Raw genomic sequence first — 15,963 nt, forward strand, 5'->3', positions numbered from 1 at the left:
CTTTTATAGAGGGCTGATTTCTGATTTCTATTATTCAAAATTAAATAATAAAGAGGACGAGCAGTCACTGTGTCTTACGCTTCGATGCAGAATGACCTGGGCTGATGAAACATTTGAAATAACAGAAGACTTTGGTGTTGAGTAAATTGTTCTGACCCAATTTCTAAAATTTGAGCCAGATCTAGGCAGAACTTTAAATATGGCCATTCAATTGAGTCGGAGGCTTTTTGTGCATCCAGTGTTTAGATTGCTGCTTTAGATTATGTTAAATAGTCTGACTTCTTTCAAAAAATAAAACCTGCCTGGTACAAAGCCACGCTGGTCAGGATGGATTACTGACCAATTATAGTATTTGGTTTAGATGAAGAGCTAAGGCTTTCGTTCTAATTTTGTGATCAGGATTTAATAAAGAGATTGGCCTATAGTTTGCTGGAGCTTTGGTATTAAACAAATATTTGCTTCATAAAGCAATGAATGTCTTGCTGCTGATTCGTTAATCATCCTACGTAGAATTGGTGTCAACATTTCATAAAAAGCTTGGCAGAATTTCACCAAACCCACCTGAGCTGGATGGTTTTCAACGCTACACTTATCTGAGGACTGAATGTCATCCTTCTTTATTTGAGATGTTAGTAAAACACTGGAAATAATCATCCACTCTTGCTTTGCAACTGGAGGTGAACAGTTTTGAGTCAAATTGAAAACAGGGAGTTCTTGCATGTCTATTAACAGCTCTCCAGATTCATCACATATTTTATGAGAAGCTTTTTAGATCGTTCTCCTTTGAATCGTCTAGAGCAGGGGTGTCCAAACTTTTCGGTACGTGGGCCGAAATTGTCAAGTCAAAGGAACTCAAGGGCCAAAAAATTAATAAAAACATTTTTTAAACCAAAAAAATATGTTAATTTGCTTGCGCTACAAAATATGATAATTTTAAATACATAAATTAGTCCGTTGTAGGAAATGAATGCGTAAATCTCTGTATATCCAAAGTTTAAAAAAAGAGTTTTGCTTATTTGTCATATTAAAAGATGGTCGTCCAGTTTGCAAATTATTTAGAATAATTTAATTAGACTCTTTAACAATAATGAACTCTTTTTGGTCTAGCAATATCAGAACAGTGTTTGGGTCGGTTGTTCTTTGAAAACACTTGCTGTAATTGGCCAATTTTAATAATGGTAAATGGTAAATGGACTGAACTTATATAGCGCTTTTCCAGTCATGTTGACCACCCAAAGCGCTGTACACTATAGCCACATTCACCCAGTCGCTCTCACTAACGCACACACATTTATACACCGAGACGCAGCTCGGTAGGCAACTTGGGGTTAAGTGCCTTGCCCAGGGGCACATCGACATGTGGCAGGGGGAAGCTGGAATCGAACCCACAACCCACAGATTGCCAGACGACTACTCAACCCACCAAGCCACAGTCGCCCTTAATTTAGTTCAAAGCAGATTTTAATGCACCAAAGTCTGAATTTGAGTCATTAAATGTCATTGGATAGATGTTACTATGAAATTAAAGAGAATGACAGAAGGGTGTTTATTAAAAGATGAAAACTTTAACATTTTCAATTGTAGGATTCTGACTTTTCTAGAATAATTTTGCCATAATTAAAAACTAAAATCTTCCATCTGCATCAGCCTGTGCTGGTGGACCAAATCTTTCTTGAAATGCAGTTAGAGGGCCACCCAAAATCAGCACAGGGGCCACAAATGGCCCCCGGGCCGCACTTTGGACATGCCTGGTCTAGAGAGAAGAAGAAACAGAAGAAAAGTCTTTTATTGTCAAGTCCTGGGGGGGTTACCTGTTTTTGAGGTGCTGGACGCTGCCGAGGCATCGGAACCTGCCGTTCACCATGATGGCCATCCTGGTGCACAGAGCCTCACACTCCTCCATGCTGCAACACACACACAGTTAGCACACGGCCGGGCCTGAGCCAGAACATGGAGTTCTGGAGCAGAACCTCTGCAGAATCCAGCTAGTCTGAACCACGGCGCCTCTAACGGGACAGACCGGGGGACATTAAAACCACAACGAGGACGTCAACGCCACACAGAGCGATGACATCAGAGCCCCTCACCTGTGGGAGGTGAGGACGACGGAGCGTCCCTCCTTGATGACGCTGTGGATGCAGTTCCAGAGGGCCCGGCGGGCCTTGGGGTCCATGCCCGTGGTGGGCTCGTCCTGTAACGAGGAGCACAGCCAGGTTCAGGTTGGCCCACAGGTGGAGCAGGAAGCAGACGGTGAAGGTGAGGAGGAGCGGGAGGAGGGGCATCCTGCTCACACCTGGCCGGACCGCAGCTCTTCTTCTTCTCTTCTCAGTAAACTACGGCAGCTGTGCTAAATCCTCCCGTTACGCAACCCCAGCTCCCCCAAATCCTGCTCAGCTGCTCTGATTGGCTGTCGGCCACCTGCTGCTGTTATGTAACCACGTCCTGCTCGCTGTGCACAGCTTCAGCATGTATGGTGGACCACGACGGACAAAATTCACAGCACAGCTAAACTCTGAAGAGGCACCAAACCCGGTCCAGATGTGGTGAACCCGTCCAGCGGTTAGATGGACCAGAAGCTGCTGTCTGATCAGACGTGGACCTTCTCTGGAGCTCACTCAGTCAGTGGGACACGTTGTCCAGATCACTGAGACATGTGGACTGGACAGACGTATTATTTTAGCTCCTCATGGAATACTGGATTATATTGATTATAGGCGAACTTTAACATACCAGTCTCTCCATTTCTGTCTTAAAAGCTTCGCCTTGTGTTCCTCCTGGAGTTTGGTGAAAAGCGTAACACGAGCATGTCGACCAAGTCTTCACCAAGCGGAAAGGCAACTAATCGCTCGTTAGCTGAAGCTGCTATGGTGGTGATCAGGCTAGCATGAAACCTTCAGGCATGGCGCCAGTCAACGAGGAAGACGAGCTTCCACCCACCAGGCAGAAAATGTGGAATAAGCTGCTGCGGTCCTTTAATGAGCGGTTCAACAAGTTTGATCCGAGTTTCCAGAATCTCTTGTCGCCCAGAAAGCGTCACGGAGAAGCTGGCGGCGGAGGTGAGCCGTGGGACAGACCCGGCCGTTTACAATGTGCCGTTTATAGGGGGGGGGACGCTGTGTGACGTTGCTCTGGAGCCACTGGCAATTAGCATTAGGCTAATTAGCATTAGGCTAATCAGCCTAATGCTAATTAGGCTAATGCTAATTAGCATTAGGCTAACTAGCATTAGGCTAATTAGCATTAGGCTGATTAGCCTAATGTCTTGTCTTGTTACCGTCTCTGTAAAACTCAAATCTTTAAAATTATAAATAAAGTATATAAAAGATTAAAGTATCGCCTTAAGCCCAGTTTATACAGTTCATGAGCAAAATAAGTTGATTCTGGTCGGAGTTACTCTTTAAATGATAAACTGAACTTGACAGCCTCACAAGGGTCAAGTTCAGTTTATCCTATTTGGTCCCAAGATGTGGAGCGGCGAGGTCACAGGGAGCAGAGAAGGTGGAGGATGGTCAGGATCACCAGTCCAGAAAAGAAGAGAAGAAACGTGTCAGGTGTGTGATTAAAGAAGGAGAAGGTAGAAGATGGTGGAGAGAGCAGAGATGTTCTCTGGTTTAGAGACGGAGGAGCTGAGGAAGAGGCAGGAGGCAGAGATGAAGAGGCTGAGGATGGAGAGTCCATCAGAGAGGAGGTCAGATGTTGTGGAGATGAAGCCAGAGAGGCCAGACTGAGACGGACATGTCCAGAGGAGGGAAGGTGAGGACATCAGTAGAAGGATGCTGAGGCTGGAGCTGCCAGGCAGGAGGAGGACCAGAGAGGAGGTCCATGGATGGAGGGAACATGAAGGTAGCTGGTGAGAGAGAAGAAGCTGCAGAAGATCAGCTCAGATGGAGATCATGAGTTGCTACTGACCCCAGAAGGGAAATGACCACAGAAGAAGAATTCATTGATAACTAGGAATATGTGGAGCTGACTAAACCCATCTGCATGATTTTACTGACGATGCATTTCTGTACCAAACCGGGTCTGTCTGCTTTGCCTTGAGGTTGCCGGTTCTACACTTTTAGTAAACGGAGTTAAATTAAGACACGGCAGCAGAAGAATGTGGTGCAGGTGTGTTTTACCAGGAAGACCACAGGGGGCGCTCCGATCAGGGAGATGGCGGTGGACAGCTTCCTCATGTTCCCTCCGCTGTAACTTCCAGCTCTTTTATCGGCGTACTTCAGGAGACTGAGCTTCCTGATCCCCCACTCTGCCACCTGTCAACGACACAGCAGCCAATCAGAGCCGGGCAGCGTGGCCCCGCCCAGCAGGTGTGCCGCCATGCGTGACCGGGACTCACGTCGCACACTTCCCTCTCAGGGACGCCCCTGAGGATGGCGTAGAGCTCCAGGTGTTCTCTTCCTGTCAGCAGCTCGTTGACGGCGTCGAACTGAGGACAGTAGCCCATGTTCTGATGGACCTCATCGATCTCCCTCAGGATGCTGCAGAGACACAGAGCCATGAGAGGACCAGCACCGCCCCACAGGCACGTGACCGACCCGATCAGTGGAACCGCCCGTAGGGTCCAGACCCTCCTGGCGCTCACAGCTTTGGTCTGACTCCAACAGAACAGAACAGAACCAGGTGACATGAGGTGGAACGCTGAAGCCTCACCTCTTCCCAGCCAGGAAGGCCTCTCCGCTCGTCACCATGGTGTCTCCCGTCAGCATCTTAAAGGTGGTGGTTTTCCCAGCCCCGTTCACACCGAGCAGTCCGAAACACTGAACCAGAACCACACAGACCCGATGTTAGTCACACGCAGCTCCTGCTCTGCACAGGTGGCACCGCAGCAGGAAGTGGGTCTCACCTCTCCAGGAGGAATCCCGACACACAGTCGATCCACCGCCGGCTTCTGCTTCCTCTTAAACACCTGAACACAAACCAGGTCAGCCGTCAGAATTTGTTCAAATAGCTCAACTGATGTCATTTAAACATTAAACAGGTTTCCAGAGTTTCCTTTTTTCACCTCCGGAATATCGCCAAAATTAGAAACATTCTGTCCAGGAGTGATGCTGAAAAACTAGTCCATGCATTTGTTACTTCAAGGCTGGACTATTGTAATTCTTTACTATCAGGAATTCCACAAAATGCAGTTCAAAGCCTTCAGCTGATCCAAAATGCTGCAGCAAGAGTTCTGATGAAAATCAACCAGAGGGATCATATTTCTCCTGTTTTAGCTTCCCTTCATTGGCTTCCTGTTAAATCAAGAATAGAATTTAAAATTCTCCTTCTAACGTATAAAGCCCTTAATAATCAAGCTCCATCATATATCAGAGCTCTGATTACCCCGTATGTTCCTAACAGAGCACTTCGCTCTCAGACTGCAGGTCTGCTGCTGGTTCCTAGAGTCTCTAAAAGTAGAATGGGAGGCAGATCCTTTAGCTATCAGGCTCCTCTCCTGTGGAACCAACTCCCAGTTTTGGTCCGTGAGGCAGACACCCCGTCTACTTTTAAGACTAATCTTAAAACTTTCCTTTGTGACAAAGCTTCTAGTCAGAATGGCTCATGTTACCCTGAGCTACCTCTATAGTTATGCTGCTATAGGCTTAGGCTGCTGGAGGACATCAGGGTCTATTTCTCTCTCTCTGCTGAGTTCTCCTACTGCTCTCCAATCTGCATTGCTTGTTGTTATTTCAGCTTTTAACTTTTTGTTCTCTGTCATTTTTCTCTCCATAGAAGGTACACCTGGTCTGGTGTTCTGGTAGCTGTGACATCATCAGGGGAGGCAGATCATCCTCTATTACCATCTACCATAGAAAGTACTCCTGGGTCAATGTGAGCTTCTGAGCTTTCTGTGTCTCTGCTCTGTCTTCTCTAACATAGAAAGTACTCCTGGGTCAATGTGAGCTTCTGTGCTTTCTGTGTCTCTGCTCTGTCTTCTCTAAGCCCCAGTGGGTGGAGGCAGATGAGCGTTCACACTGAGCCTGGTTCTGGTTCTGCTGGAGGTTCTCCTCCCTGTTAAAGGGGAGTTTTCCTCTCCACTGTTGCTTCATGCATGCTCAGTATGAGGGATTGCTGCAAAGCCATCAACAATGCAGACGACTGTCCACTGTGGCTCTACGCTCTTTCAGGAGGAGTGAATGCTGCTTGGAGAGACTTGATGCAACCTGCTGGGTTTCCTTAGAGAGGAAACTTTCTCACCAACCTGGAGGATCTGATGGAAGCTGACTTTGGAAAGAACCTTGAGATGATATGATGTTAATTGTTGCTATAGAAATAAACCTGAATTGAATCAGTTCAGGTGTTTAAACCAGGTCAGGTGTAAAACCTTGTCCCACCTTGGTGAGCTGCCGGAGCTCCAGGATGTCTCCCTGTCCAAGGCCCTGTACGATGCGGTGTCTCTCCCGGGCCACATCTTCGTCTTCTTCTCCTAGTGGTCCCAACTTGGTGAGTTTACTGATGGGTCTTGACAAAGAAACAAAGTTGAAAGAACTTGGTTATCACAGGTAACATTAAACCCAGGCATCTATCCGATTACCCTTATAGAGTCAGGACTCTTCACTGTGATCAGAGCGTCTGAATAGTGCAGTCAGGAGCTAGGAGCAGGAACTAAGAGAAGGAGCAGGAGCTAGCAGCTAGGATCAGGAGCTAGGAGTAGGAGCTAGGAGCAGGATCAGGAGCTAGGGTCAGGATCTAGGAGCTAGGATCAGGAGGTAGGAGTAGGAGCTAGGAGCAGGAGCTAGAAGCTAGGAGCAGGAGCTAGGAGCAGGAGCTAGGAGCTAGCAGCTAGGAGCAGGAGCTAGGAGCAGGAGCTAGGAGCAGGAGCTAGGAGCTAGCAGCTAGGAGCAGGAGCTAGGATCAGGATCTAGAAGCTAGGATCAGGAGGTAGGAGTAGGAGCTAGGAGCTAGGGGCAGGAGCTAGAAGCTAGGAGCTAGGAGCAGGAGCTAGCAGCTAGCAGCTAGGAGCAGGAGCTAGGAGTAGGAGCTAGGAGCAGGATCAGGAGCAGGATCAGGAGCTAGGATCAGGATCTAGAAGCTAGGATAAGGAGGTAGGAGTAGGAGCTAGGGGCAGGAGCTAGAAGCTAGGAGCAGGAGCTAGCAGCTAGCAGCTAGGATCAGGAGCTAGGAGTAGGAGCTAGGATCAGGAGGTAGGAGTAGGAGCTAGGATCAGGAGGTAGGAGTAGGAGCTAGGAGCAGGAGCTAGGAGCAGGAGCTAGCAGCTAGCAGCTAGGAGCAGGAGCTAGGAGTAGGAGCTAGGATCAGGAGGTAGGAGTAGGAGCTAGGAGCTAGCAGCTAGGAGCAGGAGCTAGGAGCAGGAGCTAGGAGTAGGAGCTAGGAGCAGGAGCTAGGAGTAGGAGCTAGGAGCAGGATCTAGGAGCTAGGATTAGGATCTAGGAGCTAGGATCAGGAGGTAGGAGTAGGAGCTAGCAGCTAGGAGCAGGAGCTAGAAGCTACGAGCTAGGAGCAGGAGCTAGCAGCAGGAGCTAGCAGCAGGAGCTAGGAGCAGGAGCTAGCAGCTAGGATCAGGAGCTAGGAGCTAGCAGCAGGAGCTAGGAGCTAGGGGCTAGCAGTAGGAGCTAGAAGCTAGGGGCTAGGACCAGGAGGTAGGAGTAGGAGCTAGCAGCTAGCAGCTAGGATCAGGAGTAGGAGCTAGCAGCAGGAGCTAGGAGCTAGGAGCTGTTATTAAGGGTCCCCGCATGGGGCCCAGGTGAGCTCACATGCTAATCTTGAGCTAGGATTGGTTCTACATGTAAGGAGTCAGAGCTAGAACTCACCTGGGCTTGATGCAGAACCTGTACTGGATGAGGATGGTGATGATGAAGAAGACCACGCCCTCCACCGCCATGGCGAGCAGGTTCTTTCCTACCATGTCCCACTCCAGCGGAGATCGGAATCTGTTCTCACCTGGAAGACAGCAGCAGTGGTTGACCTGTGCTCAGGTGACTCACACCTGTTCCTGCTTGAAGCACCTGGGCAGCTCAGAAAACGCGGCGTGTGTTACCGAATCTCTCGAGGGCGTCAGCCATGGCCTGGTTCTTCACCATGTCGATGAGTCCCCGCCCAAGGCAGAAGTGGGGGAAGATGAGGAGGACGTTCTTCAGGATGTCGTTGATGCCTCCGATCTCCTGCAGAGAACATTCGGTTAGAGCTCCGCCCCCAGCCGGGACTACCTGTGGACTCGCTGGCGGTGGACTCACGTGGTCCCCGAACAGCTCCATGACGAATGTGGAGATGCTGCCGTTGATGCCGATGAGGATGTTGACGCTGGTGAGGACCACGTAGGCCGTGCTGGGGATCTTGAAGAAGAAGGAGGCCGGGTACATGAGCGGCGTGATGGACCAGCTGGAGACGAGAAGGAGACAACCAGCTGCAGTCAGAACATCTCCAACCGTCTACCTCCAGGGTTAACCCATAACAACTCATGGACTCAAAGCAGTAAAACTCTGCGGTTCTGAGGTTCTGACCCGTAAAGCAGCAGCAGCAGGGCGAGAACCGGCAGGTTGCTGGATGAGACGTAGGCTCTTTGTTGGAAGCAGATGAAGATGACGATGACGAGCGTTGCCGGGACAAAGTAGTTACACTGCAGAGACACAAAGATCAGCAACGACTCGGTGACACATGACGGGGGCGGGGCTTAGCGGGGCGGAGCTTAGCGGGGGCGGGGCTTAGCGGGGCGGGGTTTAGCGGGGCGGGGCTCACCATGTCCCAGGTGAAGTTGGCCACCCAGTAGAGCAGCGGGTTCACGCCGCTGATGAACTGCATGTGTTTGGCTTTGCTGACGCGCTCCTGGATGAGGAAGACCACGAAGCTCGCCGGGACGAAGGACATGGCGAAGATCACGCAGATGGACACCAGGACGTCCACGGAGGTGGTTACCCTGGAGACGAGGAAGAGGAGGGAGATGAAGAACAGAGACTCCATCAGGTGTTTTTCTGCTGAATATTCCAGGTGTGTGCTCCAGGTGTGTGTGTGTGCTGCAGGTGTGCTGCAGGTGTGCTCCAGGTGTGCTCCAGGTGTGCTGCAGGTGTGCTGCAGGTGTGTGTGTGCTGCAGGTGTGCTGCAGGTGTGTGTGTGTGTGTGTGTGTGTGTGTGCTCCAGGTGTGCTGCAGGTGTGTGTGTGCTGCAGGTGTGCTGCAGGTGTGCACTCACAGGGCCACCTGGGACAGCTGCTCCTTGGTGAGGTTCAGCGGGTGGTTAAAGGAGCTGATGCCGTACCTGGCGGGCTCTGCACCTGGCGGCAGGTTTGCTCTCAGGATGCCGTTGCTCATCACGTTGATGAACGCCGCCGCGCTGTGCCAGCCTTTGTTGTTGAACCAGATCTGAGGAGAAGAGATTCAAGAACACCTGGAAATGAGCCGTTGAACTACTGACTCGTTCAGCTGCTGCTCCGCCAGGTGCTTTCTGACTCTCAGGAATGTTTCTCCTCTTTCTGTTGCTTCCCTTCAGTTCTGATTTCTGCTGACAGAACCTTCTGGGTTCCCCCGTCATGTTCAGCAGGGCTGATCTCAGACCTGCTGAACATGACACTATCAGGACAACACAAGTAGAACCAAGTTCTCTAAAACCAGGTTTGGTTTGATAGAAATCAGACGGGTTTCAAACCAGGAACCTGAACTAAAGCTGCACATCTGACCAGCAGGTCCAAGGGAGAAACCTGTGGAGCATAGCAGCCCTGAAGAGAGCTGGTAGTGGGCCTCATTAGAACCAACCACCAGAACCAACATGCAATGATGGACCACAGAGTTCTGCGAGCACCTGTCCAGACCCGGGTCCAGCATTGGTCCTGGCCGTTCTGATATGCTTCAGTAGAACTGGGGGAACGTTGCCCTCACTCCACCTTCTGGAAAAGGCGGAGCAGAAGCAGCACCGCTTGTTCCCTCTTCATCACTTCCTGCTTCATGCTCCAGTTCAGAACCAGCGTGAAGGTGGATCTGTGGAGCATCTCTGAAACGGACTCCATGCAGGAAGTGGACGGGTTCTGCTTTGGAATACGTTGAAATGACGGAACCTGATCAGTTGCTGTAGATTCACAACATTCTGGAGCGTTTTATGGCCTAATATGGTCAGGAGGGCCGGTTACACCGTCCAGACCATAACGCCACAATAAAAGCTCATTTATTTTAGGTTGAAGATGAGAGCAGGAAAAGACCTGAAGGAGGAGAAACCCAGAACAGAACCTGGTTCTGGCCCCACCTTCACGTTGTTCTTTGTGTCGAGACCATTGATGAAGCCGGACAGATTGTCAAGGAACCGGTCGGCGGCGGATCCCTGCAGACAGCAAACATGATTGGGCTGTTAGCAGGACGGGTTCTCAGGTTCTGACTCCTCTGAGGTTCTGACTCCTCTGAGGTTCTGACTCCTCTGAGCGCTGGCTGGTCTCTCACTGACCTTCTTTAATTCAAAGATCTTTCGGACTCTCTCGATGGCATCATCGATCTCATTGGCTGGCGGGAGGACCTGTGTGCTCCTGGCACCCAATGAGAAGCCTCCATACCTGCAGGGAGAGCAGAACACCTGAGCCTCTGAAAACATGCGACTGATCAGGTTAAAGCGGCTGAAACGGTGCAGAAACGGACCTGAACTCGTTCACCCAGACTTTGTTCTTCAGGCTGCGAGACGAGACAGAAAACTTTAGTCCACCGTCCTGAACCTGCTCAGGTGTGTTCATCCAGGTGAGTGCCTCACCTCTTCCCGATGATCTGAGCGTAGGTCTTCACCAGGTAGTCCGAGATGTTCCTTCCTGTCAGGTTCTGCAGGGAGTCCGAGGCGCTCAGCTTCATCTGAACACAGGAACAAACAGAACCGTTGGTTCTGCTGCCTGATGGGCCGTCTCCTACCTGCCCGCCGTGGTTTGCTCGTTCTGCCACTAGATGGCAGCACCAGCTGTCAGAAATCAAAGCAGCTGAAGGAAAAGGCTTCAACCGGGTTCTGTTTCCCTCCCTCTGTCACAGGTGGGTCCAGTTCTGGTTCAGAACCAGGGACAGCTGAGCGGATCAGGACAGAACACGTCAGAAAACCCCCGGGGGGCCGTGTGATGCTCTGACCTCAGGTGGGGGGAGCCCGCCGGCCCCTGCAGGGCAGTCTGGCAACATCCGCTTCCTTCCATCCGACGTGCAGGAGCAGGACGGAGACGGGTCTTCCATGGTCCAGTTTCTGGAGCTGAACAGCAGCCGGGCGCTGTCAGGAACCTCGGGGGTGTTCCAGTCATCGTCTCCCATGGTGCAGGGGGCGTCCCTGGTTCAGACAAAGACACGGTCAACACGCCGCGACGGGAAGCGGCTGAGCGATGAGCGATGGAGTCCTTACGGGATCGAATATCCGGCCATGCAGCGGGTACCGAAGCCCGGCGGGTCCAACAGGGAGTTCAGCAGCCTCTGCATGTTGGCGTCTCCTGGAGCATCATCACTGTGGGACACAGAGAGTCAGAGCGGAGCGGCGGCGCCTGATCCGCTCCACCGGGGCACTACGGCGTACCTGAAGAAGGTGACCTGGTCCTCGTACATCCACGGCTGCAGCTCCAGGCTGGGGTACTTCCCAAACGGAGGCACGATGAGGCTGAAGACCAGAGCGATGCAGATGAACACGGCTGGGAGAACGATCTGCAAACACACAGAGTTCAGACGCCGAGCGGAAACAGGACGAGGCCACAGGACGTCACAGGTGTGAGGATACCTGAGCGAAGAAGCCCTTCCTGGAGCGCCGCGCGTACAGGAAGCGTTTCCACATGAGCGCCACGAACTGCTGCCGCTTCAGGCTCCAGTCTTTCACCTGGAAGGAGCCTTTGCCGTTGGTGCCGTTCAGCCAGTCCGTCTCCCTGCAGTCTGAGAGGAAACAGGTCACATGACCTTCATCAGAACCACGGCACGAAGAGTAGCAGCCATCTATCAGTCTATTTATTAATTAGTCCCAGGACAATTAATAACTAGAGTTCTATTGAACATTTAACCCTCAGTTCTCCTCATCCAAACTGCAAAGTAAGAAAACCTCTTCTCTGTTTGTTGTTTTGTATCGTCCACCAGGCCCTTACTCTCAGTTTCTGGATCAGTTCTCAGACTTTTTATCTGATTTGGTGATAAACACTGACAAGGTTATTATAGTGGGTGATTTTAACATCCATCAGAGTGGCTCATGTTACCCTGAGCTACCTCTATAGTTATGCTGCTATAGGCTTAGGCTGCTGGAGGACATCAGGGTCTGTTTCTCTCTCTCTGCTGAGTTCTCCTACTGCTCTCCAATCTGCATTGTTTGTTGTTATTTCAACTTTTAACTTTTTGTTCTCTGTCATTTTCTCTTCATAGAAGGTACACCTGGTCTGGCGTTCTGTTAGCTGTGACATCATCAGGGGAGGCAGATCATCCTCTATTACCATCTAACATAGAAAGTACTCCTGGGTCAATGTGAGCTTCTGTGCTTTCTGTGTCTCTGCTCCGTCTTCTCTAACATAGAAAGTACTCCTGGGTCAAAGTGAGCTTCTGAGCTTTCTGTGTCTCTGCTCTGTCTTCTCTAACATAGAAAGTACTCCTGGGTCAATGTGAGCTTCTGAGCTTTCTGTGTCTCTGCTCTGTCTTCTCTAAGCCCCAGTGGGTGGAGGCAGATGAGCGTTGACACTGAGCCTGGTTGTGGTTCTGCTGGAGGTTCTCCTCCCTGTTAAAGGGGAGTTTTCCTCTCCACTGTCGCTTCATGCATGCTCAGTATGAGGGATTGCTGCAAAGCCATCAACAATGCAGACGACTGTCCACTGTGGCTCTACGCTCTTTCAGGAGGAGTGAATGCTGCTTGGAGAGACTTGATGCAACCTGCTGGGTTTCCTTAGAGAGGAAACTTTCTCACCAACCTGGAGGATCTGATGGAGTCTGACTTTTTAATTTTTTAACTGCATGGAGACAACAAAATGGACAGATGTGTGTCCGTTGGTACCGGCGTCTCCTTCGGAGTCGTTGCAGTCGTCGCCCTCGGTGTTGGGCCTCAGGCAGCTCTGATTGTCTCCTCCTCCGAAGGCGTGAGTCCTCCTGCGCCTCCAAACAGGAAGCGTCCCGTCTGGACACAGAGACGCAGAACCTGAAGCAGGTTTCAGACTTTCACCTGGAGGACGGCGCTCATAGGCGGCTTCCTGCTCACCTGAGAGTACTTCAGTGTCTACTCCGTTGTCTTCGGCCACTTTCAGGAAAATCTACCAAATGAGAAAACCGTCAAATGCAGTTAGTGAGGTGGAGCATCAACGGTTCTGTTTGCAGAACACGTCTTCCTCCTTTAGAACCTCAGAGAAACTTTCTGAAGCAGCAGAATAATCAAAGAGCTGGCTGCAGGACTGAGCCGCACCTCCTCCAGCGTGGTGTCAGACACGCCGTAGCTGGAGATGCCGAGCTCGTGGAGCTTCAGGTCCAGGTCTTTGAAGAGCTCCACGAAGGCTCCGTCCTTGGCGGCGCTGTACGGCAGCACGTAGGTCAGCTCGTGGCCCAGGTCCTCCACCAGGCGGGCGGCCGGAACGTGCCGCAGGATCACGCTGGAAACGAAGGAGGAGTCCGGCGGGACGTGGGGGGGCGTGCAGATGGAGGCGGCGGGGCCGTTCTCTGAGGACGGACAGGCAGGAAACGCATCAGCTCCACCTGAGGGAGCACCGATCAAACGCCGGACAGAAACCGGGAGCTCACCGATGGTGGCTGCCTCACTTTCATGTTCGCTGCCCAGTCCGGCGTCGCTGCTGCTAACCGAGGCGCTCTCCTCATCCTGAAACAACAGCAGGAGGTTAGAAGCTGGGCAGGAGGAGGACACGCCCTGCAGGAGACCCGCCGCCGTGGGCCAGGCGTCTCAAACCTTCTTGGTGAAGGACACGGTGCTGGAGGAGTTCCTGCAGGAGCTGAGGGACGGTTCCGGGTCCTTCTTCACCAGCGTCAGGTAGTATCCTGTCCCCAGCTGGTTCTTCAGGTACAGAGACGAGCCCACGCAGCACAGCTTGCCGTGAGAGATGATGGCGATGCGGTCCCCCAGGATGTCCGCCTCGTCCATGTGGTGGGTGGACAGGATGATGGTGCGGCCTGACGGCAGAAGACACTTTAATCTGCTGCACAGCAACGATGAGCGGGACACAGCGGTCCGGTCACACAGCCTCACCCTGGCGGTATTTCAGCAGCAGGTCCCAGATTCCTCTGCGGGCGTACGGGTCCACTCCAGCGGTGGGCTCATCCAGGATCACCACCTTGGCCCCCCCGACAAAGGCCAGGGCGACCGACAGCTTCCTCTGCATGCCTCCGGACAGAGTGCTGGTTCTGGACCGGCGTTTGTGGGGCAGCCCCGTGTCCTGCAGGATGTGCTCGATCTCAGCCGACACCTGCTCCTCAGAGAGGCCTTTGAGCCGCGCGTAGAACCAGATGTGCTCCTCCACCGTCAACCTGCAGGGGGCGCCGTGGGTCACAGGGTGGGTCACGTGACCGAGCGGGGGAGCGCATTTCTACGGCGAGAACTCACATGCTGAAGAGGACGTTATGCTGAGGACACACGCCGAGGCTCTGCCTGATGGCGCTCAGGTCGGTCCGGATGTCTTTGCCCAGGATGTAGGCGGTACCAGAGGTGGGCGGGAACAGGCCCGTCAGGATGGACCTATGGGACGCAGACGCATAAACACCCAGGAACCACGTGTCCAGACCCGCTGTAGGTACCAGATGACGTCTAAATATGGCAACTCCACTCAAACAAACTACATTATGCCCGCGGTCTCCATTTGTTACAAATACATTTTATTTTGTTAATTTACGGTTATTTTCCTGTAAATTAGTCGAGGCATGAAAACTTTTAACATCATTTTGGAATACTTCTGTGGTAGTCTGACAATTGAATCGGTAATTTTGCAGGATCAAAGTTACAACCTTAGAGAAATTTAATTCCTCCAAATTTTTTTTAAGTTGTGAAGGGAAACTAAACCATAAACTCATTTGATTTTTAATAAAAGTCAGCAGCCAAATTTAATTTTATCTTGGCATTCATCACTGTAAAATCAATAACGTTCATTCCTCCTTTTTCGACTGATATTACTATGTCGTTTTTTCTGATCACATGTTTTTTATTATTCCAGATGAAATTGTGATGAATTTGATTATTTTTTTATTGTGGTATTTGGTACATTTAAGATATATGCTGGATAACTTAGTCTGGCTAGCCCTTTAATTTTTGTTAACAATATTCTTCCAATCATTGAGCCGATTGTCAAATATTTGTTGATTTTTTATTTAATTTTTTTATAAAATGGCTTGAATATTTGTTCAAGCTTTTGAGAAAAAAGAAACCGCTAAATTAACTTAATAAAATTGATTTGTTACAAATGTAGTTTGTTTGAGTGGTGTTGCCATAATGTCACGTCATCAGGAGGCGCAGGGACCACGGAGAATTTCTTCGTAAAATTGTCCGTTTACAAACCGCAATCCCGCTCTTGAATAAAACCTACACCCCGCTATAATTACTGTAGTAAGTTGTCCAGACCAATCACAATATTTTGTGTAATTGTGCAAACGTTAAACCAACCATGTATAGTGATGTCATCAGAAGGCGCCGGGCCCTGAGTCGATCTGGTACCTACAGCGGACATCTATACTCTGCGGTCCTGATGCTGGTGACATGAACCCAACCCTCTACCTGTGCCGTGTACCTGCATCAGAGCCCACACCTGACCCTGTCCCCGGATCTTTAACCAGGTTCTAACGGCTCAGGTCCAACACTCACATGGTGGTGGTCTTTCCAGCTCCATTGTGTCCAAGGAAGGAAGTGATTTGTCCCTCGTAGAAACCGAGAGTCAGTCCATCCACTGCTAGTTTCTTTCCGTGACGGTACACCTTCACCAGGTTCTCGATGTAGACCCCCGGCTCCAGGTGAGCTGGCTCCTCCTCCACACACACGGCTGTGAACAGGTGCACACGCCTTACCCCGGAGCTCTTCACAAGAAAAGCTTCATCTGGTTCAAATATACTTTCATCCTTGATGGTCTCAGATGTA

At 50.8% G+C, this 15,963-nt stretch overlaps 1 protein-coding gene across 1 annotated transcript in view; it reads right to left on the reverse strand.

Moving 5' to 3' along the window:
- The window catches only part of abca1b (ATP-binding cassette, sub-family A (ABC1), member 1B), a 49,805-nt gene that overhangs the window by 5,637 nt on the left and 28,205 nt on the right, over positions 1-15,963 (reverse strand). The window contains exons 19-47 of the mRNA XM_036127051.1: positions 15,694-15,868; positions 14,446-14,577; positions 14,092-14,369; positions 13,795-14,015; positions 13,632-13,707; positions 13,300-13,550; positions 13,099-13,150; positions 12,898-13,017; positions 11,653-11,801; positions 11,455-11,579; positions 11,287-11,385; positions 11,025-11,214; positions 10,666-10,760; positions 10,557-10,589; positions 10,369-10,474; positions 10,174-10,248; positions 9,130-9,299; positions 8,680-8,857; positions 8,445-8,560; positions 8,178-8,322; positions 7,982-8,105; positions 7,755-7,884; positions 6,318-6,444; positions 4,847-4,909; positions 4,654-4,760; positions 4,340-4,481; positions 4,122-4,256; positions 2,088-2,191; positions 1,812-1,904 (exon numbers count right to left, since the gene is read on the reverse strand). Of these exons, the coding sequence (XP_035982944.1) occupies positions 1,812-1,904; positions 2,088-2,191; positions 4,122-4,256; positions 4,340-4,481; positions 4,654-4,760; positions 4,847-4,909; positions 6,318-6,444; positions 7,755-7,884; positions 7,982-8,105; positions 8,178-8,322; positions 8,445-8,560; positions 8,680-8,857; positions 9,130-9,299; positions 10,174-10,248; positions 10,369-10,474; positions 10,557-10,589; positions 10,666-10,760; positions 11,025-11,214; positions 11,287-11,385; positions 11,455-11,579; positions 11,653-11,801; positions 12,898-13,017; positions 13,099-13,150; positions 13,300-13,550; positions 13,632-13,707; positions 13,795-14,015; positions 14,092-14,369; positions 14,446-14,577; positions 15,694-15,868 (3,811 nt within the window). The remainder of the gene's footprint in view (positions 1-1,811; positions 1,905-2,087; positions 2,192-4,121; positions 4,257-4,339; positions 4,482-4,653; positions 4,761-4,846; positions 4,910-6,317; positions 6,445-7,754; positions 7,885-7,981; positions 8,106-8,177; positions 8,323-8,444; positions 8,561-8,679; positions 8,858-9,129; positions 9,300-10,173; positions 10,249-10,368; positions 10,475-10,556; positions 10,590-10,665; positions 10,761-11,024; positions 11,215-11,286; positions 11,386-11,454; positions 11,580-11,652; positions 11,802-12,897; positions 13,018-13,098; positions 13,151-13,299; positions 13,551-13,631; positions 13,708-13,794; positions 14,016-14,091; positions 14,370-14,445; positions 14,578-15,693; positions 15,869-15,963) is intronic.

This window comes from Fundulus heteroclitus, chromosome 23 (assembly GCF_011125445.2).
Source record: "Fundulus heteroclitus isolate FHET01 chromosome 23, MU-UCD_Fhet_4.1, whole genome shotgun sequence".
Taxonomy (NCBI): Eukaryota; Metazoa; Chordata; class Actinopteri; order Cyprinodontiformes; family Fundulidae; genus Fundulus; species Fundulus heteroclitus.